Source organism: Trachemys scripta, chromosome 2 (genome assembly GCF_013100865.1).
Source record: "Trachemys scripta elegans isolate TJP31775 chromosome 2, CAS_Tse_1.0, whole genome shotgun sequence".
In the NCBI taxonomy this organism is placed as follows: domain Eukaryota; kingdom Metazoa; phylum Chordata; order Testudines; family Emydidae; genus Trachemys; species Trachemys scripta.
The window spans coordinates 247,605,346-247,625,797 of NC_048299.1; the positions used below are offsets into that span (position 1 = coordinate 247,605,346).

Consider the following 20,452-nt stretch of genomic DNA (forward strand, 5'->3'; position numbering starts at 1 on the left):
CCCAATTGTAGTGTTCACATGGGAGCCTGCACCAGTTCAACAATTATAGGTTTAAACCATCCCTGTGCATCGCTGGTTCACAGGTACCCAGGCCCAGTACGGGCCCCCTCCTTCCCAATGCCCCGCCATGGGGTGAGGCTGGGCCTGCCTGGCGCTGACGGTCATCGGCTCGCGACAGGCCCTATCGCAAACAACTGGGAGGTGGGCGGGGCGGGCCGCCTCGCGGCTGGCTGTGCGTGCCGCGTGCCGGTGCGGGCACCGCCCCCTCACTCTCCTGCCCGCCGGCTTTCAAATATCGCGCGATTCGGCAGCCAGGTGTTGAGACGCCACGTCCTGTTGGTGCTTCGCAGGAATCGCAGCCGGAGCGGAGCGGCCATTGGAGGGGGGAGGAGGAGGAGGAGCCGTCGCCGCCTCTCTCCCGCCCCGCGTGGCTGAGGTGAAGAACGGGCGTCTGCACCCTTAAGGGCTGAGCCGCCCAGCCGCGCCGGTTGTTTCCCGGGGCGGGGGCAGCAGGGAGGATGCGAGGACGGGCATGTATCGGGGAGGGTGGCCCCTCCCCCGCAACGCTGCGTCACGCCTCCCGAGCGCGAGCGGTGGTGACGGGGTGGGGCCCGGGGGAGGCCGCCTGAGGGGCCTGGGATCTCCGAACCGCTTGGGGGGGGAGGGGTTGTGCCGTGTCCCCGGGCGGAGCTGTGTCCATGCCGGCCGGGGCAGCCTGAAGCGGGGACATGGAGCAAGTTCCTTGGCCCCGCCCCAGGCGCCGCTTCCCAGGGAGGGGCTGGAAACCAAGTCCCGGCGCCGGGCGGAGGCCGCGGCTGTAGCTCCGGGGTAAGGCGGCGGCTGAGCTGTGCCGCGCCGCAGCGAGCCGATCGGGGGGTGGGATTACACTCGGCTAGTCCCGGCGGCCAGGCCCGGGAGAAGCGCGGAGCGGTGAGAGTGGAGAGCCCGCGCCGGGACGCCTGTCTGCTGAACCTATTCCCCGCTGTAACCTAAGCGGCTGCGTGAGGTGGGGGACATTCATTCCTCGCCTGGGAAGCCCCCTGGCCTGCTTAGCCATTGGACAGGTACCGGGTGTGGGTGAAGCTTCATCTGCCGCCTGACCTCCCCACTCAGCTAACGTTGATGGCTGTCGACCTCCGATTTAGCAAACCTGACCCATTGTGAAAGATTAAAAAAACCTCATAGTGTTGACAAAAGAAAGGGAGACAAACACTTTTTGTCAGGGATGATCTAGCAGCTTGATTTAGTCCTGCCCCAGCATTGGGGCTGGACTTGATGACTTCTTGAGGTCCATCTTCCAGCCAGGGGTGGCAGGATTGTAGAAATTTTGGTGGTGCCCAGAACCTGCGCCCCTCCCTCCCCCCAACTCTGCCCTCCACCTGCCTAAGGCTCTGGGAGGGAGTTTGGGTGGGAGAAGGAGGTCTCGGGTATGGGCCCTAGGCTGGGGAGGGGTGCAGGCTATGGGTGGGAGTTTGGATGCAGAAGGGGTGAGAGGTTAGGCTCGGGGAGGGTGTTTGGGTGCAGGCTCTGGGCTGGTGCAGGGTACTGGCTCTGGGAGGGAGTTTGGGTGCAGGCTCTGGGAGATTGTGCACAGGACTGGGGTGCAGGCTCTGGGAAGGAGTTTTGGGGCAGAAGAGGTGTGTGGGAAGGGGTGGGGGTGCAGCCTCTGAGACTGAGTTTGGGTGCAGACTCTGGGGTGGGGGTATAGGAGGGGGTGATGGGTGCAGGCTCTGGGAGGGAGTTTGGGGATGGGAGGGGGTGCAGGGGTGAGGGCTGGGGATGAGGGGTTTGGGGTGTGGGATGGGCTAGGGCAGAGGGTAAGGGTGCAGGGGGTTGAAGGCTCTGTCTGGGGATGAGGGGTTTGGGGCATTGGTGAGGCTCTGGACTAGGGTAGAGGGTTGGGGTGCAGGGAGGTAAGGGGGTGTGGGCTCTGGGGTGGGGCATGGCTGGGGATGAGTTTGGGGTGTAGGCAGGCTGCCCTGGGGCTGGGGCAGGAGAGGACTCCCCCCAGCCTTCTCCCTGCCAGCAGCAGCGAGCTCTGGGGGAGGGACCCCCTCTCCTCTGCCCATAGCGCGCTCGCCATGCACCATCGTCACTGCACGAGCTCCTAGGGCCCCTCTCAGGTCCAGGAAGCCCCCTCCGGGGGGGGGAGGCTTCCATCACATGTGCGCCTCCTCCCCTGCTGCTGCCCCTCACTGTAGTCTCACTGGGGGTGGGGGATGGGGCTGCCCCTTGCCCAGCATGGGGCAGAGCGGTGACTGTGGGTGGGGGGCACTTGCTGTGCTGGTGTAGGTAGGGTGACCAGACAGCAAGTGTGAAAAATCGGGGTGGGGTGGGGGTAATAGGAACCTATATAAGGAAAAGACCCAAAAATTGGGCTTGTCCCTATAAAATCGGGACATCTGGTCACTCTAGGTGTAGGGATCTGCCAGAAAAGGGAAGGGTCCAAGGCAGAAGGGCAGGGTAAGGGCAGTCTGCCCTGCCAGTTTTGGATGGGGGGCACTAGGACCCTGTGGGAACAGTTGATGCCCAGAGCTGGCTGAGGCAGAGCAGAGTCAGCGGGGGCCCCGGGGGAGGTGAGAAAGGAGGGTAGCAAGTGGGGGCTGGGGGACACTTGGGGGAGGTTGGGGGGCGGGTGGCAGGCAGAGGAGAGACTCGGCCCCAATATTGGTGGAGCTGGGCCCCCGGACCCTGAATATTGTTAGATCCTGGGCACCACAGGCCCATACAACTCGCTGCCCCTGCTTCTAGCCCTACATTTCTGTGATTTGGTGGCGTTACTCCTCATTTACACCAGTATCAAGTGAGAGGAGAGTGAGGCCTGGGAAAAGTTGTCTTTTCATTTTACAGATTTATAGAAACCTGTTTTCTCTGCTGGAAAGTCTGCTGTTTAATGTCATTTACTGGCCTTTGTACAGATAGTTACAGCTGAGGTGCTATGTCTTTTTGTTTTTACAGTTCACAAATAAGGAGAGAGATTTTTCAAGGAATCAGGATTGTACAGAATGGGAAAGTCCCATGAGAAGCAAGGAGCTTGATCAGTTTTTCAGTGCTCTTTGTCCATGTTCTTCTGGAAGAAGAAAAGATGAAGATTGATTTCCTTATGAAAAAACAATCTCTGTAACCACTGACCAAAACTATGTGCTAAAACCAGAAATCTTGACAAAAATGGGAATATTTGTGTTTTTTGTGATTTACAGTTTAATCTTAACCCTGATCCAAGGGCACAGTCTGTTCACCTGTGAACCAATTACTGTTTCCAGGTGTACAGGAATGACATACAATATGACATTTTTTCCAAATATGATGGGACATTATGACCAGAACACTGCTGCTGGCCAAATGAAGGTAAGTTGCCCCTCCCTGTTTTGTAATATTTGTTGCATTCGAGTAATATAACTGGGAGCAATTGGAAAGGAATGATTTGTAAACAGATAAATCTTTCTGCCATCCTGTAATGCTTGGAAGGGAAGGTAGGTAATGTAAAACAACTAACTGCCCATTTGAACACCTAGGAAGTGCTTCTCCACCCTGTTGCAGACTCCTGGATGTGCAGATAGGGTGTATGACAGCTGTAGGCTGTCTCTTGCAGACCCTTGCAAGCCTCTGTGTAGAAGGTGTGCAAGGAAGGGTGCCTGAGGAAGGCATGGGCATGCCAATAGGAGACAATAGCACATATTACTGTGGCTGTTCTGGGCCTCTCTGGGTTGCACAGCCAGGGTTGTCAGAACTTAGAGCAACTCGCTGAAATACCTAAATCATGTCCAGTGACAAGTAGAACCTTGATCAGCCCAGAATCCAAAGGGTATAAAAGTGGCTTGAAGTTGCTTTTCCCACCCCTCCCAAGAAGCTGCTGTATGTGCTCTGCATCAAGGAAACTGAGCACATAGTCTCATCCTACTTCCCATTGTTTGTTTCCTGATGTGTCCTGACTGAACTTTATATTAAAAAAAAAAAACAAAAAACTTGCATCTGTTTTGAGAGTTGATGAAAAGAAGCACTTCGTATACCCAAATAAATTTTCTGAAAACTTATAACACACTTAGTTTTTCTGGGAGCTTGCCATCTGCAGAAAAACAGTTGATAGTAGCAGGAAAGTTCTTGTTGAGAGACTTGTAAAACAAGTTTCAAACCTGTTTTAATAATGGCTTAACGGGAGGGAAAAACCCTCCTAATACAGGGCTTGAAATACTTACCAGACATGTACTTGCCAGAGGCTAATGCAAAAGATGAAGGTGGCAGAGGGGGCACAAGGAAAAACTCAAGCACTTTTATCAGGGGCTGAGGACCTGATAATGGATGCTACCAGCAGGCAGGCTGAGGGATTGAGTAACTGAAGCAATAAGGTGGGAAGAAAAAGCTCCTTTGTTTTTTCCAGTAAATTTGAGACCATGACCATCCTCCAGCTTCTGGTCAGTTTCACTGCTAGGTTGAGCCCTTTCTCAGTTCCACTGCTGCCCAATCATGTCAATTCCTTACTGGTGCTAGGCTCTGGAGCTTTTCTCTGATGAAGACACTATAATGGATGCTGGAAGAAGGATAGAGCCGCAGAGTCCCAGTTCCTCAACAGCTGCCAATAGTTCTGCATGGCAGCGGTGAAACTGACTAGAGTTGTTTAAAGTTAATTCTGCTGCTGCTTGGGGGCAGTTCTGTATAGTGGCAGAGGCCTTGGAGTTGTGCATAAGTTAATGCTTGAATGGTTATCTTTGCAACCATAAGAGGTAGAAACCAATTATTTTTAAATTAAAGCTTGAATTCTGCAGGAACTTGTCTTTGTCCCCACCACCACCACTTCCATGAAAACGATCCTTATGCATAGCTATTTGGATTTTTTTCAAGACCCAGAAAGCAGGAATGTTTAAGGCACTGGGCCTAAATTAAGGTGATTCAGGGTCTAATCCTGACTTTGCCAGAGACTCTTGTGACCTTGGATAAGTTTGTGCATGGAGGGGACACTCTATATGCAGTTGTCTCCAGCTTTGTGTGCAGAAAGGGGGGGGGTGGCCCCTGTTTGCACCATTTTGTTTTCTCTCACTGCTTTTGGCCTTGTGGAGGCCTCCACACAGGGTCCTGCTTCGGAATAATGAATGGGGACTTGGCAGGCCAGTGGGGAGAAATGGGGTGGTCCAAGGGTGCATATCTTTCTCTTTCTGGCTTTGTGAAAAATCTGTGGTACAGATGATAGAGCCACAGGCTATATTACCTTATCTATATAGCCCCCCTTGACCTTTTCCATGGCCATCTAGAGGGGGAGAGGAAGTTTCTTGTATAGTTTCACTGGAGCTGGGGAGGTGTGCGGGGAGGGGGGGGGGGGGGCAAAGCTAGTGCTGAGGCACAGGGCCTCTGCACAGGTGGCTCTACCTTCCCCTTTGTCTTATCCACTCCTTTGACAGGGTGGTGTGGGGTATATTCCATGGTGGTATTCTTTCTTTCTTCAGACCTTTCTCCCAAAAGAGAAGATGTGAAGGTGCTCTGCCTTAGTTCACCATCTGTGAATGGGCATGCCACTTCCTTACTTTGCAACAGAGTTGTATGGCTAAGTTCATTAATATATGTGAGGAGTTTGTATACTGTGACAGGTGACATAGCAAAGCCTAGTAATAAACTGATACAGAATTGGGCCCTAAAGATTTCCCCCCCCCCTTCTTAAATCACTTTGAAAACAGACTAAACTGTTCTTTCAAAAGTTTACAACTGAACATTGACTTAATACAGCTTTGAAACTTCACTATGCAGAAGAAAATGCTGTTTTCCCTTTATTTTTTTAGTAGTTTGTTTAACACTGTACTGCACTGTATTTGTGTGTGTGTGTGGGGGGGGTGTTTGTGACTGTGCTGCTGCTTGATTGTGTACTTTGGTTCCAAATGAGGTGTGTGATTGACTGGTCAGTTCATAACACTGGTGTTCATAACTCTGAGGGGCTACTGTAAAGCTCATAATCCAAAAACAAATGCACAGTATTCTGTGGTTAGCGTCACAAGTGATACCACTTTTCAGGTGGCCACCAGCAATAGGAACAATCTAGGAAAAAAGAATGAAGGCCGCACTTAGAGGATAGGGTACTCTATCCTGAGAAGCAGTGACTCTGAAAAGAATGTAGCGGTCATGGTGGATAATCAGCTGAATGTGAGCTCCCAATGCTAATGGGATTCTTGGGATGTATAAACAGGATAAGATCAGGGCGGTTATCTCTGTCTGGTGCTTGTGCAACTGCTATTGGAATACTGTGATTACATCTGGTGCCCACTATTCAAGAGAGATGTTGAAAAATTGTAGAGGGTTTAGAGGAGAGCCTCAAGAATGGTTACAGGATTGGAAAACATGCCAGATAGAATTCCTTGAATTTTTCACTGTGTGGTTTATATTAACAAAGGGAAGGTGAAGGGGTGACTTGATCACAAGTTATAAATGCCTTTGTGAGGATCAGAAATTTTGATAATGGGTCTTCTATCTAGCAGACAAAGGTATAACAAGATCCAGTGGTTGAAGGCTGAAAGTTGAAGCTAGACAAATTCAGACTAGAAATAAGGTAAATTTTAAACAGTGAGAATAACCAGTGGAACAGCTTACCTAGGATTGTGGTAGATTCTCAATCACTGGTAATTTTAAAATCAAGATTGGGTGCCTTTCTGAAAGAGATGCTCTAGTTCAAACACGAATTAATTCAGGGAAATCCTCTGGCCTGTGTTATGCAGGAGGTCAGGCTAGCTCATAATAGCCTTACAGTCTAAGAATAGGAAGCCCAGAAATATCAATTGTAATTATTTTTCAAAAAACATGGATTTTATTTTTCATTTTTCCTTACAAATTTTTGGATTATTGGACTTCTCTCAGGCTATTTTGGTCTTATTTCTTAATTTAGGTCTGTTGAAACAACTGAAGTTGTTTCAGCTCAGACTCAGAGAAAACAATAAGTCACCATCTTACAAAAATAATGTTTTATGCTGTGTGGTATTATAGCTATGTTGTTCCCAGGATATTAGAGAAGCAAGGCAGGTGAGGTAATGGAGCAACTTCTGTTGGTGAGAGAGATAAGCTTTCTAGCTTACACAGAGCTCCTTTTCACGTCTGGGAATTGTATTTAGCTGTAACTGAATACAGTTACAGAACAAAAAAGGCTCCAGAAGCGATCCCAGCAATTATAGGCTAGTAAGACTAATGTCAGTACTGAACAAACTAGTTGAAACTATAATAAAGAACAAAATTGTCAGACACATAGATGAACGTGATTTTTGGGGAGGAGTCAGTGTGGCTTTTGCAAAGGGAAATCATGCCTCACCCATCTAATAGAATTCTTTGAGGGGGGTCAACAAGAATGTCCACATGGATGATCCAGATTTTCAGAAAGCCTTTGACAAGGTCCCTCACCAAAGGCTCTTAAGTAAAGTAAGCAGTCAAAGAATAAGAGGGAAGGGAAGGTCCTCTCCTGGATCAGTAACTGGTTAAGACACAGGAAACAAAGAAGTAAATGGTCACTTTTAGAATGGAGAGAGGTAAATAGTTGTGGCCCGCAGGGGTCTGTGCTGGGACCAGTACTGTTCAACGTACTCATAAATGATCTGGAAAAAGGGGTAAACAGGCGGCAAAATCTGCAGATGACACAAAACTACTCACGATAGTTATGTCCACTGCAGACCACGAAGAGTTAAAAAAAGGATCTCACAAAACCGGGTGAGTGGGTAACAAAGTGGCAGATGAAATTCAATGTTGATGAATGCAAAGTAATGCATATATAAAATTATGGGGGTCTAAATTAGCTGTTACCACTCAAGAAAGATCTTGGAGTCAATGTGGATAGTTCTCTGAAAACCTCCACTCAATGTGCAGCGGCAGTCAAAGAAGCTAACAGTGTTGGGAATCATTAAGAAAAGGGGTAGATAATAAGTAAGGCTAGGATTTAGTCACTGGTATTTTTAGTAAGTCATGGACAGGTGATGGGCAATAAACAAAAATTTACATCCCATGGCCTGTCCACGACATTTACTAAAAATATCTGTGATTAAATCTTGGAGGGGAGAGGGGGGCAGATCTGGTCACCCCCTCTCAAAAAAGATATATTGGAATTATAAAAGGGCAACAAAAATGATTAGGGGGTATGGAACAGCTTCCATATGAGGAAAGATTAATAAGACTGGGACTTTTCAGAGTGGAAAAGAGATGACTAAAGGGGGATATGATAGAGGTCTATAAAATCAAGAGTGGAGTGGAGAAAGTAAATAAGGAAGTGTTTGTTATTCCTCATAACACAAGAACCGGGGTCACCCAATGAAATAAATAAGCAGCAGGTTTAAAACAAACAAAAGGAAGAACTTCTTCACACAATGTACAATCAACCTGTGGAACTCTTTGCCATAGGATGTTGTGAAGGCCAAGCCACTTACAGGGTTCAAAAAAGAACTAGATAAATGCTTGGAGGATAGGTTCATCAGTAGCTATTAGCCAGGATGGGCAGTAATGATGTCCCTAGTTTCTGTTTGTGAGAAGCCAGGAATGGGTGACAGGAATTGGATCACTTGATTACTTGTTCTGTTCATTCCTTCTGATGTATCTGGCATTGGCTACTGTTGGAAGACAGGATACTGGGCTAGACGGATCTTTGGTCTGACTCAGTATGGCTGTTCTGATGACTTGTCAACAGGGAAAGTGTCCATAATAGCTATAGCAGAATACATTATACAGCCAGAATAAACTATTATGAAGATGGAATAAACTACTTTACTACAACTATGATGGTCAATTTCCCTGTGTAGACAAGCCCTAAATCTTTAGTTTTCCCAGGTCACCTGATTACTGGCAATAGCCTGCACAATTTTTCAGCCTTCATAGTATGTGCATCCTTAAGATATCTATAAATTTTATTTCTAGTCTTTACTTGTTGGTAAGTTGAGATATATGTAAATCAATCCTTCCTGCTAATCCATCACTTTTGTTTTTCTTTTTTGAACTCCCTTCACTTTGTCAGTGTCTATGTGCTGATAGTCTGAAATTGTGAACATTACTTTTAGAGAGACAAAGTAGGTGAGGTAATATCTTTTGTTGGACTAACTTCTGTTGGTGGGAGAGACAAGCTTTCCATCTTAAACAGAGCTGTTCTTCAGGTGTGGGCAATGTACTCAGTGCCACAGCTAAATAAAAGATGGAACAGATTGTTTAGAACAAGTAAACACATTTCAAAGGACCATTCAGGGTGAAGTGGTCTGCTTCCCCCCTATGATTTGAAAGGATTAAGGGGGGGAGGGAGCTAGGAAGGAGGGTTAAGTGGGTCATAAATTGTTGTAATAAGCAATAAATCCAGTGTCTCTATTCAGTCCATGATTTTTAGTATATATTGCAAAGTTATAAATTTAAGCTCTTAGGCTCATCTTTCAAAAGTGTTGTGCAGGTTTTCTTTGAGGAGGAGAACAGAGGTCAGCTATAGAGTAGTGGCTTTGTGAAAAATGTTCACCCACAGGTGATTTGGTGTCTTAACAAAAGAGAAGCTTAAATTTTAATAACTGCTAGATACTGAAAATCATGGACAATAGATGCACTGGATTTATTGCTTACTATAGCAATCTGTATAACCCACTTCTTTTTCCACCCCGCCCCTTCCCCTTCTCCTTGAATGGTCCATTGAAATGTGTTAATTACTTATGCTAAAACAGCAACTTAAGAACGGCCATACTGGGTCAGACAAGTCCATCCAGCCCAGTAGTCTATCTTCTGACAGTGGCCAATGCCAGGTGCATCAGAGGGAATGAACAGAATAGGTGATCATTGTGATCCATCCCCTGTTGCCCATTCCCAGCTTCTGGAAAACAGAGGCTAGGAACACCATCATGTGTGTTGGCTAGTAGCCATTGATGGGTCTATCCTCCACGAATTCATCTAATTCTTTTTTGAACCCTGTTATAGTCTTCTCTGGCAAAGAGTTCCACAAGTTGATTGTGTGTGTGAAGAAGTCGTTCCTTTTGTTGGTTTTAAACCTGCTGCTTATTCATTTCATTGGGTGACCCCTGGTTCTTGTGTTATGAGAAGTAACTAACACTTCCTTACTTACTTTCTCCCCACCAGTCATGATTTTATAGATCTCTATCATATTCCCCCCCCCCCCTTAGTCATCTTTTTTTCTAAGCTGAAAAGTCCCAATCTTATCTCCTCATATGGAAGCTGTTCCATACCCTTAATCATTTGTGTTGCCCTTTTCTGTACCTTTTATCAATTCCAATATAGTCCTTAGGCTCAATATCAGGAAAACTTCCCGGCTGTAAGATTCATTAGATTTTAATAGTTTTATAGAAGGAAATGATGTAAGGCCATTTCCAAAGTATTTTAAAATTAGACTATAGGATATTTTCTGCTGTTTTGTATAGAGACCAGTCCTGCTCAGGAATGGAAAAAATGATCTAATCTTGTATTTTCCATTTCTAAATTTTGAGGCAGGTGTTCATGTGTCTGTTATCTATGCTTACAGTGGAGAACTAAATGAATCTAGCTACAGCAGCAGGAAAAAATAAGTTAACAGGCACTTTAATTCTTCTAGGATGTACCAAAAATAATATCACTTAAATTATTGAAGCCCAGGTAGAAAATAAAATAAGCACAACACTTCTGTACCAAAAAACACTTCTGTATTTTTCCCCTTCTGTAAACAGAAATTAAATTGATTCAGTATTGACATAATAGATTGTAAAATGAAGAAAACAGTGGAGTTGGGAGAAATAAATCTTTCATGATTAGTTCAACATTAAACAACAAACCCATGCAACTGGTAAACATTGACATCTGTTTTTAAATTACCGTATATCTTCAGCACATGGAAGGGGTTGGTAGGAAAAAGGAAATGCAGTGGCTACAAATAGGGAGTGTCAGGAAATCTGTAAGATGTGTGTTTCAGAATATTAACACACTGAAATGTGGATAGATATTCTTTAAAATTTTAAGTGAAAAATTATCTGGAAGAAGACAAAGGAGATCATGGACTAAAATAGAAATTTTGAAGATTATCTTAAAGAACAATATAGCATAGTGCTCACAAATAATAGTGGCACACCGCCGATGTAAGATGCTTATATAAATTCTTTCATGTACTTGTAATTTAAGACATTAATGTAATAAGGTGAAGCTTCACCAGAAGGTGAGAAAAAAAATTGAATTATAAATATAAAACTGACACATACTATCCAAATTATCCTACATGCGTCTAATAAGGCTAGCTTCAAGACTGGACTGCTTGCTATTTGAATGGCAAAGTGGTTTACTTTCTCCAGGGAAAAGTTGTTGGCTGTATCTCCTTAGAATCACTCTGAAAGTTCAGGAGATGAGCAAATATCTATACAAGCACCAGCATGAAAGGTAGTTAGTTTATTTTTCTCTTTAGTGTAGAGTTTTATAATGTATTTTTCATTTAACAGCAATGCAGGTAGAAGATGGGAAATTGTTAGGAAGCATTTATTTGCATGATGTGATAGGTATGCTGACTTTTGCTGGCCCTTTAGATGGTGGTTTCAGGTGTATTTGTTTTAACCATTATGCAGAAGTGCATAAGGGATAACTTCATTTGTGTACAGTACATAGTGAAGATTAATCCACCAGTTTTGGTGTTAGTAGTGGTAAGCATGTCAGTAGGAAAAGTACTATACCTTTATTTAACCTCAGGTCAGTATGGCTATTCATGTACTTGAAGTTAAGCATGTATGGAGCAGAAGGAAACGATCCCATAGTTGAGACCCTCCTTCCAGATGATGTCATGGTATCCTTTTGTAATGAGGATACCTCTGTGAGGGAGGGATCTCCAGTTATTAGGAAGAGACAGGTAATAGTAGTGGGGGATTCAATTATTAGGAACTTAAATAGCTAGGTTTGCAATGAACGGGAGAACCGCATGGTGTCTTGCCTGATGGGTGCAAAGGTTGCAGATCTCTTGAGACATCTAGACAGACTTATGTGTAGTACTGAGGAGGAGCCAGTGGTCATGGTACATGAAGGTACCAATGGCATAGGGAAGGATAGGAGAGGTGTCCTGAAGGTCAAATTTAGGCTGCTAGGTAAGAGATTGAAGTCCAGGACCTCCATGGTAGCATTCTCTGAAATGCTTCCAGTTCCATGTACAGGGCCAGTAAGACAGGCAAAACTGCAGGGTCTGAATGCGTGGATGAGCTGGTGTAGGGAGGAGGGGTTTAGATGTATTAGGAACTAGGAATCTTTTGGGAAAGGGGGAGCCTATACAGAAAAGATGGGCTCCACCTAAACCAAAATGCAACCAGATTGCTGGCATCTAAAAGCAGTTTTTAAAGTAAGGGCTGTGGGAAAGCTGACCGGTGCGGAGTAATGTGTTTTGGACCGAGACATCCCTTTTGGGGTGGGGGGTGGGAGGGAGATCTATTCATGGAGATTCTATATGTCCTAGTAAGAAGATGATAAAATATGGATAGGATCTGATGAGAAACAGTTAAATGAAAAAAGTCTCAATTACATCGCATAATGGCAGATGACTAAAAAGTGATGATTTTTTAAGTGCTTAGATACAAATGCTAGAAGTCTAAACACTAAGATGGGTGAACTTGAGTGCCTCATATTAAATGAGACTCTTGATATAATAGGCATCACAGAAAATTGGTAGAATGAGGATAATGGGACACAATAATACCACAGTTCAAAATATATCTGAAGGAGAGAATAGGTCATACTGGTGAGGGAGTGGCACTAATGTGAAAGAAAGCATAGAGTCAAATGAAGTAAAAATCTTAAATGAACAAAACTGTACCATAGAATCTCCAGGGATAGTAATTCCGTGCTTATATAATAATATAGCAGTAGCGATATACTACCGACCACCTGACCAGGATGGTGATAGTGACTGTGAAATGCTTAGGGAAATTAGAGAGGCTATAAAAATAAACTCAATAATAATGGGGGATTTCAACTATCCCCATGTTAACTGGGTACATGTTGCTGCGGGACGGGATGTGAAGATAAAGTTTCTTGACATCTTAAATGACTGCTTCTTGGACCAGCTAGTCCTGGAACACACAAAAGGAGAAGCAAATCTAGACATAGTCCAAGTAGAGCTTGGGATCTGGTCCATGAGGTGAATATAGCTGAACCGCTAACATAGTAAAATGTAACATCCGTGTGCGGGGGTGGAAAACATGAAAGCAGCCCACCATGTAGTATTTAATTTCAGAACGGGGAACTAAACAAAAATGAGGACGTTAGTTAAACAGAAATTAAAAGATACAGTGCCAAAAGGGAAATCCCTACAAACTGCATGGAAACTTTTTAAAGACACCATATTAGAGGGAGTGTTCCCGCAGCAGTGCTTTGAAGTTTCCAGTGTAGACATACCCTATATGAATTCTTTGCATTGGTCTTCACTGCTGAGGATATGAGGGAGATTCCTAAAACTGAGCCATTCTTTCTAAGTCACAAATCTGAGGAACTGTCCCAGATTGAGGTGTCCTTAGAGGGGGTTTAGGAATAAATTGATAAATAAAACAGCAATGAATCACCAGGACCAGATGTTATTCAACCAAGAGTTCTGAAGGAACTCAAATGTGAATTGCAGAACTACTAACTGTGGTATGTAACCTGTCATTTAAATATCAGCTTCTGTACCAGATGACTGAAGGACAGCTAATGTGACACCAATTCTTAAAAAGGGCTCCAGACGTGATCCCGGCAATTGCAACCTAATTAAGCCTAATTTCATTATCAGGCAAGTTGATTGAAACTATAGTAAAGAACAAAATTATCAGACCCATAGATAAACACTATTTGTTGGCAAAAGTCAACATAGTTTTTGTAAAAGGAAATCATGCCTCACCCATCCAATAGAATTCTTTGAGGGGGTCAGCAAGCATGTGGACAAAGGGAATCCAGTGCATATAGTATACTTAGATTTTTCAGAAAGCTTTGACAAGGTCCCTCACGAAAGGCTCTTAAGCAAAGTAAGCTGTCATGGGATAAGTGGGAAGGTCCTCTTCTGGATCAGTAGCTGGCTAAAAGATACACAAACAAAGGGTAGGAATAAATGGTCAGTTTTCAGAATGGTGACCCCCCAGAGGTCTGTACTTGGACCAGTACTGTTCAATATACTCATAAATGATCTGGGAAAAGGGGTAAACAGCAAGGTGGTGAAACTTGCAGATGATACAAAACTACTCACAATAGTTAAATCCACTGCAGACCACAAAGAGTTAAAAAGGATCTCACAAAACTGGGTGACTGGGGAACAGAATGGCAGATGAAATTCAGTGTTGATAAATGCAAAGTAATGCATGTTGGAAAACATCCCAATTATGCATATAAAATGATGGGGTCTGAATTGGGTGTTACCACTCAAGAAAGAGATCTTGGAGTCGTGTATAGTTCTCTGAAAACATCCACTCAATATACAGTGGCAGTCAAAAAAGCAAACAGAATGTTGGGTATCATTAGGAAAAGGATAGATAACAGAGAAAATATATTGCCTCTATAAAAAGTCATGGTATGCCCACATCTTGAAAATTGCATGCAGATCTAGTGGGCCCCGCTCAAAAAAGATATCAGAATTGGAAAAGGGCAACAAATTATTAGGGGTATGGAATAGCTTCCATACAAGGAGAGATTAATAAGACTGGGACTTCTCAGCTTAGAAAAGAGATGACTAAGGGGGGATATGATAGAGGTCTATAAAATCATGACTGGTGTGCAGAAGGTAAATAAGGAAGTGGTGTTTACTCCTTCTCATAACAAGAACTAAGGGTCACCAAATGAAATTCATAGGCAGCAGGTTTCAAACAAACAAAAAGGACGACTTTTCCACAGGTTGACTATGTGCTGTGTGACATTCTTTGTTACAGATCTTGTGAAAGCCAAGACTATAACAGGGTTAAAAAAAGAACTAGGTATGTACATGGAAGATGTGTCCATCAATGGCTATTAGCCAGGATTGGCAGGGAAGCAAAACCGTGCTCTGAAATGTCCTTAGCCTCTGTTTACCAGAAGCTGGGAATGGATGACAGGAGATAGATCACTTGATTACCTGTTCTGTTCATTCCCTCTGGGGCACCTGGCCTTGGCTGCTGGCAGAAGACAGGATACTGGGCTAGATGGACCATTGGTTTGACCCAGAATGACCATTCTTATGTAAGCCTTTGCAGGATCAGGACCTAATACAATATGAAAGTTTAATATATAATTGCAAACATTAAATCACAATCCTAAGCATCTTAAATATGATAAAGAAATAGTAATAAAGCCTACAAGTGACATATGACCACTTCAGGCAGAGGAAATAGCTCAGTATTTATGTATGAGGCAGGAGACTTTCAAAGTTGTAAGTCAAATTCAATCTCAAGATTTTTTTGTGTGTGGTTAATTTAGCATAATTACTGTTTGTTTTCTTAATTTCTTACAACAGCTTTTTGAAAGATTCTTTTTTTTCCAGCATTTGAATGCTGAGCTACATTGCTTATATCTGATTACATTATCCAACTCTTCTTTCCAGAAGAACTAGTAAAATGGTAGCTCTTGAGACACAGAATACCGTTCACGTTTTTAGATGTTGAAACAGTTGGATGTTTCTAAAACTTGATAAGAATCAATTTTAATATATATTTCACACTGTCTGGAGTGACTCACAACTGTGAGTGCCTAACTCTGGGCAGACTGAAATGTTTTTATTCACACACTGGCCACTTGCTTTGCGATTAGCATTCTCAGTTACAGTCCTTTTAAGCATTTCACAAGATTTGAGTAATTTATTTACCGGGTTATATACATATGCAAATGCTTGTAATAACAAACAATGTATTTCACTAGTTTTTTATTAATTGAACACCTCAATACAGTCTCTTACTAGCACACACTTTAATCTAGGATTATCTAATTACAGGAGTATACATAATATCAATGTAGTTATAGGGGTATGTAATGTAATAGACAGCTGGTTACAGATAAGTACAATAACATTAGCATCTCTTTTGATCTCTATTAGCATACGAGTGAATTAATTTGAATATATACTAATACACTTAACACGTCTTCGATATTCACAAATAAGTGAATTGGCCTATGGCTCTGGTCTGAGCTAGCCTGTCAGTGTCACACACATAGTTATCAAATAACTGAAACTAAACAATACAGTTTTCCTTAACTAATGGATGATCTAATGGGCCAAATTCATCCCTGCATTTAGGTAATTGGTTTTACTTCTGAGATAATTTGGTTTATTGTGTTTTCCAAGCACGTAGAATCATAGGACCAGAAGGGACCTTGAAAGGTTATCTAGTCCAGTCCCCTGCACTCATGGCAGGATTAAATATTACCATCCCTGACAGGCATTGTCTAATCTGCTCATAAAAAATCTCTGATGGAGATTCAACAACCTCCATAGGCAATTTATTCCAGTGCTTAAACTTCCTAACAATCAGGTGGTTTTCTTAATGTCCAACCTAAACTGCTCTTGCTGTAATTTATGCCCACTGCTCCTTATCCTATCCTCCGAGGTTAAGGAGAACAATTTTTTTCCCTCCTTTGTGTAACAACCTTTTATGTACATCTCTACCCCGATATAATGCTGTCCTTGGGAGCCAAAAAATCTTACCGCGTTATAGGTGAAACTGCGTTATATTGAACTTGCTTTGATCCACCGGAGTGCGCAGCACTGCTTTACCCTTTTATGTCCGAATTTGTGTTATATCGGGTTGCGTTATATTGGAGTAGAGGGGTACTTGAAAACTATCATCATGTCCCCTCTCAGTCATCTCTTCTCCCAACTTGTGAGTAACTTCACTAACATCTAACCGGTGAAGTGAAAGTTATTCTTTAAACAAATTTAGTAGAATTAAAAAACATAAAGTGAATAATAAATTGCACTCGTCTGGTTAGTCTCTTGAACTATGCTGGCACTGTACTTATGGTGTTTTTTGGAGTAATCTTTCTAGTGGTTTGTAAAGTCTGCCTAGCTCCTCTCATCCTCTCCCCCAAACCCCAGCCACTCCTGTTTGTTTGAAATGTTGATCTTTAATGTGGGGTGGGGGGAGACAGAGGAGGTCTGTGTATTAGGAACATATCCAAATCTAGATAAGGCTTGCATTCCCTTAGAAACTGATGTGTCTTGGTGGTCTTATTCAGCTTTTTTTAATGGAAGTCAAAAGTATAAATTCAGATTAGTTTATACTAATTCTGATTTTAAAAATGTAAACCATTTTGTATATGAGGGTCGTGAGAGATTGTAAAATCAAGACTTCTAGCTCCATAGTTCACTTTAGGTATAGCACTGAAATATTATAAGAGTTGTTGGAAAGGAAAGTACAGCACCAGAAAACAGAAGCTTTTAAATTAATATTCATTAATACAACTGGAAATGAGCCACATTAAACAGAAGAATGGTAGACTGAGAGCACTTGTACATTGGAAACACACATATATGCATCCCATCTTTAAAAGACCAACTAAATTTTTATTTCTCTGAAACAGGTTGTGATTTTTTGCAACATATCTGTTAGTTACTAAAAGTGTTTAGTGCCTGCTTGACTGTAGAGGTAAATACTTCAACACTGAACATTTAGGCTAAATCTGCAGATCTCAAACTTTTCAGAGTTTCTGAGTTTGAGCAGCTGCCCTCTGGCAGGGTGTTTGGATAGAAGAAAGATGGGACTGTCAGAAAATAACAGCTGTTGTAAAGTTCTGAGGAAAGGACTTGGTTTCCTGCCTCAGTCCCCTTCATCTTTTTAAGGTTTAATTATTGTGATATAATATATATTAAATATAACTATTAAATTATTTTAGAAATCTTGGTATACTTAACTGTGCTTGTATTTTAAAATGAGGATTGGAATCAGTAAGGTGTTTCTTTGCCTTTCTGTTTCTTAGGATTGGGGTGTGTCTAGAATCATAGAAGTTTAATTACTATGTGTGTATGTCTATATAGCAAAAATTCCCAGCCAGTCATGTTAAAATGCAATTTTAGACATATCTTGTGTGGGGAAAATTCTGATCTCACAAACTGTTTAAAAATACCCATGTGAAAGATCTGAACAGTTTTTTCCTATAATTTAATTGACATAAGTAGCACTATCTTTCTTTCAAGCAAAAACTTTTACATAATTTTTGTCAAAACTTAAGGACACACACAGATTCACAAGGGGGCTTAAACACTTAACTGTCACGTTAGATACTGAAGTTTAACATTTAGGTGCTATTGGCATGCACAAAATCACTGGTGAGATGCTGCCTACCCTTGTAGGTGCCTACGTTTCCACTGTTAAAGTCCCCCAGTTGCCTATATTTCTGTCCTGGGACATGCACACAGCCTAAGTCCTGACAGCACCAAGCAGCTCAGGGCCTAGCTCTCACCTAAGCCCCAGTGAAAGTTCCCTTACCTATCTTGCCTGCAGGGACTGAGCTGGTGGCTGTGCTAAAAGTCTGCCTAAGAGCATGGCCACCAAATTAGGCCCCTTTTACTCAATAACCCAGTGGCTAGAGCAATCACCTAGGCTTTGGTGTTCAAATCCCCAATTTGCCTGTTTTGGAGCAGGGACTTGAACTCAGGTCTCCCCACTCCCCCATAGGTGAGTGGCCTAACCAATGAGTGTCTCATTGAAGCCATTCTGCTTTATATAAATAAGTATTCATTGGGCCAGAGAGAGTGAGAATGACTCTATAGCCTCTGTGGTTAGTACACTCTCCTGGGAGACCCAGGTTCCAGTCCCTGCTCCCATGGATATTTAAGTATTTTATACAAAGTGGAACAGCTTCAACAGGAGAGACACAACTCTTCCCTCCCCACCCACAACTACCCTATAGCCCAGGGCACTCACCTGGGAGTAGGGGAGACCTGACTTCAGTTCCCTGCTCCAAATCAGGTAGACTGGGGAATTGAACGGGGGTCTCCCACATCTTGAGTGAGTGCTCTAACTACTCGGCTGTTGGGGGCAGGCCTCTTTCTCCTCACTCCTCCCCCTTGAGAAAGGGCTGACCTGGCTTTGGCACCTAACTCCAGGAATGGGTTTATGTCTGGAATCCTGAATGGAGATAGGCACTAACTCCAGGCCAAAGGCAAGTGCATAATTGCCTTTGAGGGATGGGACTTAGGCCACACTCATCTCATTGGCATTTCCTACTGGCTTGTTTAGATGGTTCTCAATTCAGCTTGCTGATGTCTGTGAATTTCTTTTTTGGCACCTAGCTTTCCCCATGCATTGTGAGGGGAGCCCAAGCCCCTAACTTGCTGTTGTGAATTCCTCTATGTGCATAACTCTCAGCATTGCAGCGTCCAAGTACCCTTTTTGAATCTAGCCCCAAATGTGCTTTTTGTAATTCAGTGGTGCACTCTGATGTAATAACAGGACTTAACGCATGTATTTTAAGTTTTCAAAATCTTATACAAACAATTAGAGAAAATATGCTTAACACAAGAACAGGTCTTCTGCTTTTTCTGCTATCGCTATAATGTAAACTCTCATCCCAGAAGCACTGGTATTATAGAATTACCTTGGATTCAAATGTACAACAGTTGGTGGATCCTACATATATGTAAAGACAGCAGTCATCATACAGTCAGTCTCCCAAATAAAACCAAACCAAAAATGTTTTGGTTTTTCCATTGTTCTTTCCACTTGTACCTCTAGTTGTGTAACTTATATATTCAGATTAATCATCTAACAGAGGCATTCTGTATAGTTTTACTCTGGTCAGTGCACTTGCGAAACTAAGAATTCAGTTTTAGGCCCCAAACTTGCAAACTGGTCCTTATTGATGCAGAGATCCTCTTGCAGGGTAGGGGTCTAAGTTTGTCTGTGGAAGGTAGCTAAACGGCATTAAAATGGTTTAAACAAGTTCAGTGAGTTGCAAAAAATTTTGTTTGAAGGAGCCATGTGTGCAATGTACATTTGCATCTTGAAATCCAGAAATTGTGAATTTTAGGTTGTCAAACAAAAGGAACTGTGTACCAAAGCTTCTCAAAACAGATAATGGTTTTGCTTTCTCAAACCTCCAAATTTATTTTCTGTCATTCCTTGTCAAATCATAAACAATTCACTTAGGGCAGGATGTTTGCTGCTTTGAGATCCTTCTATTGCCATTTCAAAAGTAGGTGTCGGTCTTAATGCTTGAGGTACAGGATCTGAAGTAAGTAGGCCTCTACTCCATAGGTGAACAGTCTATAGTCAGGTCTCTGTAGATAGGTCTACACAGCATTTTGGAGTGAGTCTCCCAGTCCTGGTTGACCGATGTGGGTTAGCGGGATTTGCACTAGCACCCTAAAAAATAGTTGTATAGATAGCACTTTGAAGTTGCAGCTTGGACTGGATCTCCGGCTCTGAAGCTTGGGGCGGGCTTCAGAGACCAAACTCCAGCCTAAGCCACAACTTCAAAGCACTATCTGTTCAGCTATTTTTTAGAGCGCTAGTGTGACCCCACTAGCCTGAATCTGTTGACCCATGCTGGGAGGCTTGCTTCAAAATATTGTGTAACCTACCCTGTAAGA

General features: G+C 43.1%; 1 protein-coding gene across 5 annotated transcripts in view; it reads left to right on the plus strand.

The window, feature by feature from the left end:
* The first annotated feature begins 295 nt into the window (after positions 1 to 295).
* Positions 296 to 20,452, plus strand: part of FZD6 (frizzled class receptor 6) — a 47,234-nt gene continuing 27,077 nt past the window's right edge. The window contains exons 1-2 of one of the 5 annotated variants that reach the window (XM_034763426.1): positions 296 to 436; positions 2,959 to 3,348. In XM_034763426.1, the coding sequence (XP_034619317.1) occupies positions 3,169 to 3,348 (180 nt within the window). In that variant the 5' untranslated portion in view covers positions 296 to 436; positions 2,959 to 3,168. Of the gene's footprint in view, positions 437 to 663; positions 829 to 884; positions 1,007 to 1,043; positions 1,065 to 2,958; positions 3,349 to 20,452 lie in introns of those variants that run through there. The other 4 variants (XM_034763427.1, XM_034763428.1, XM_034763429.1 and 1 more) reach the window with 4 other exon arrangements.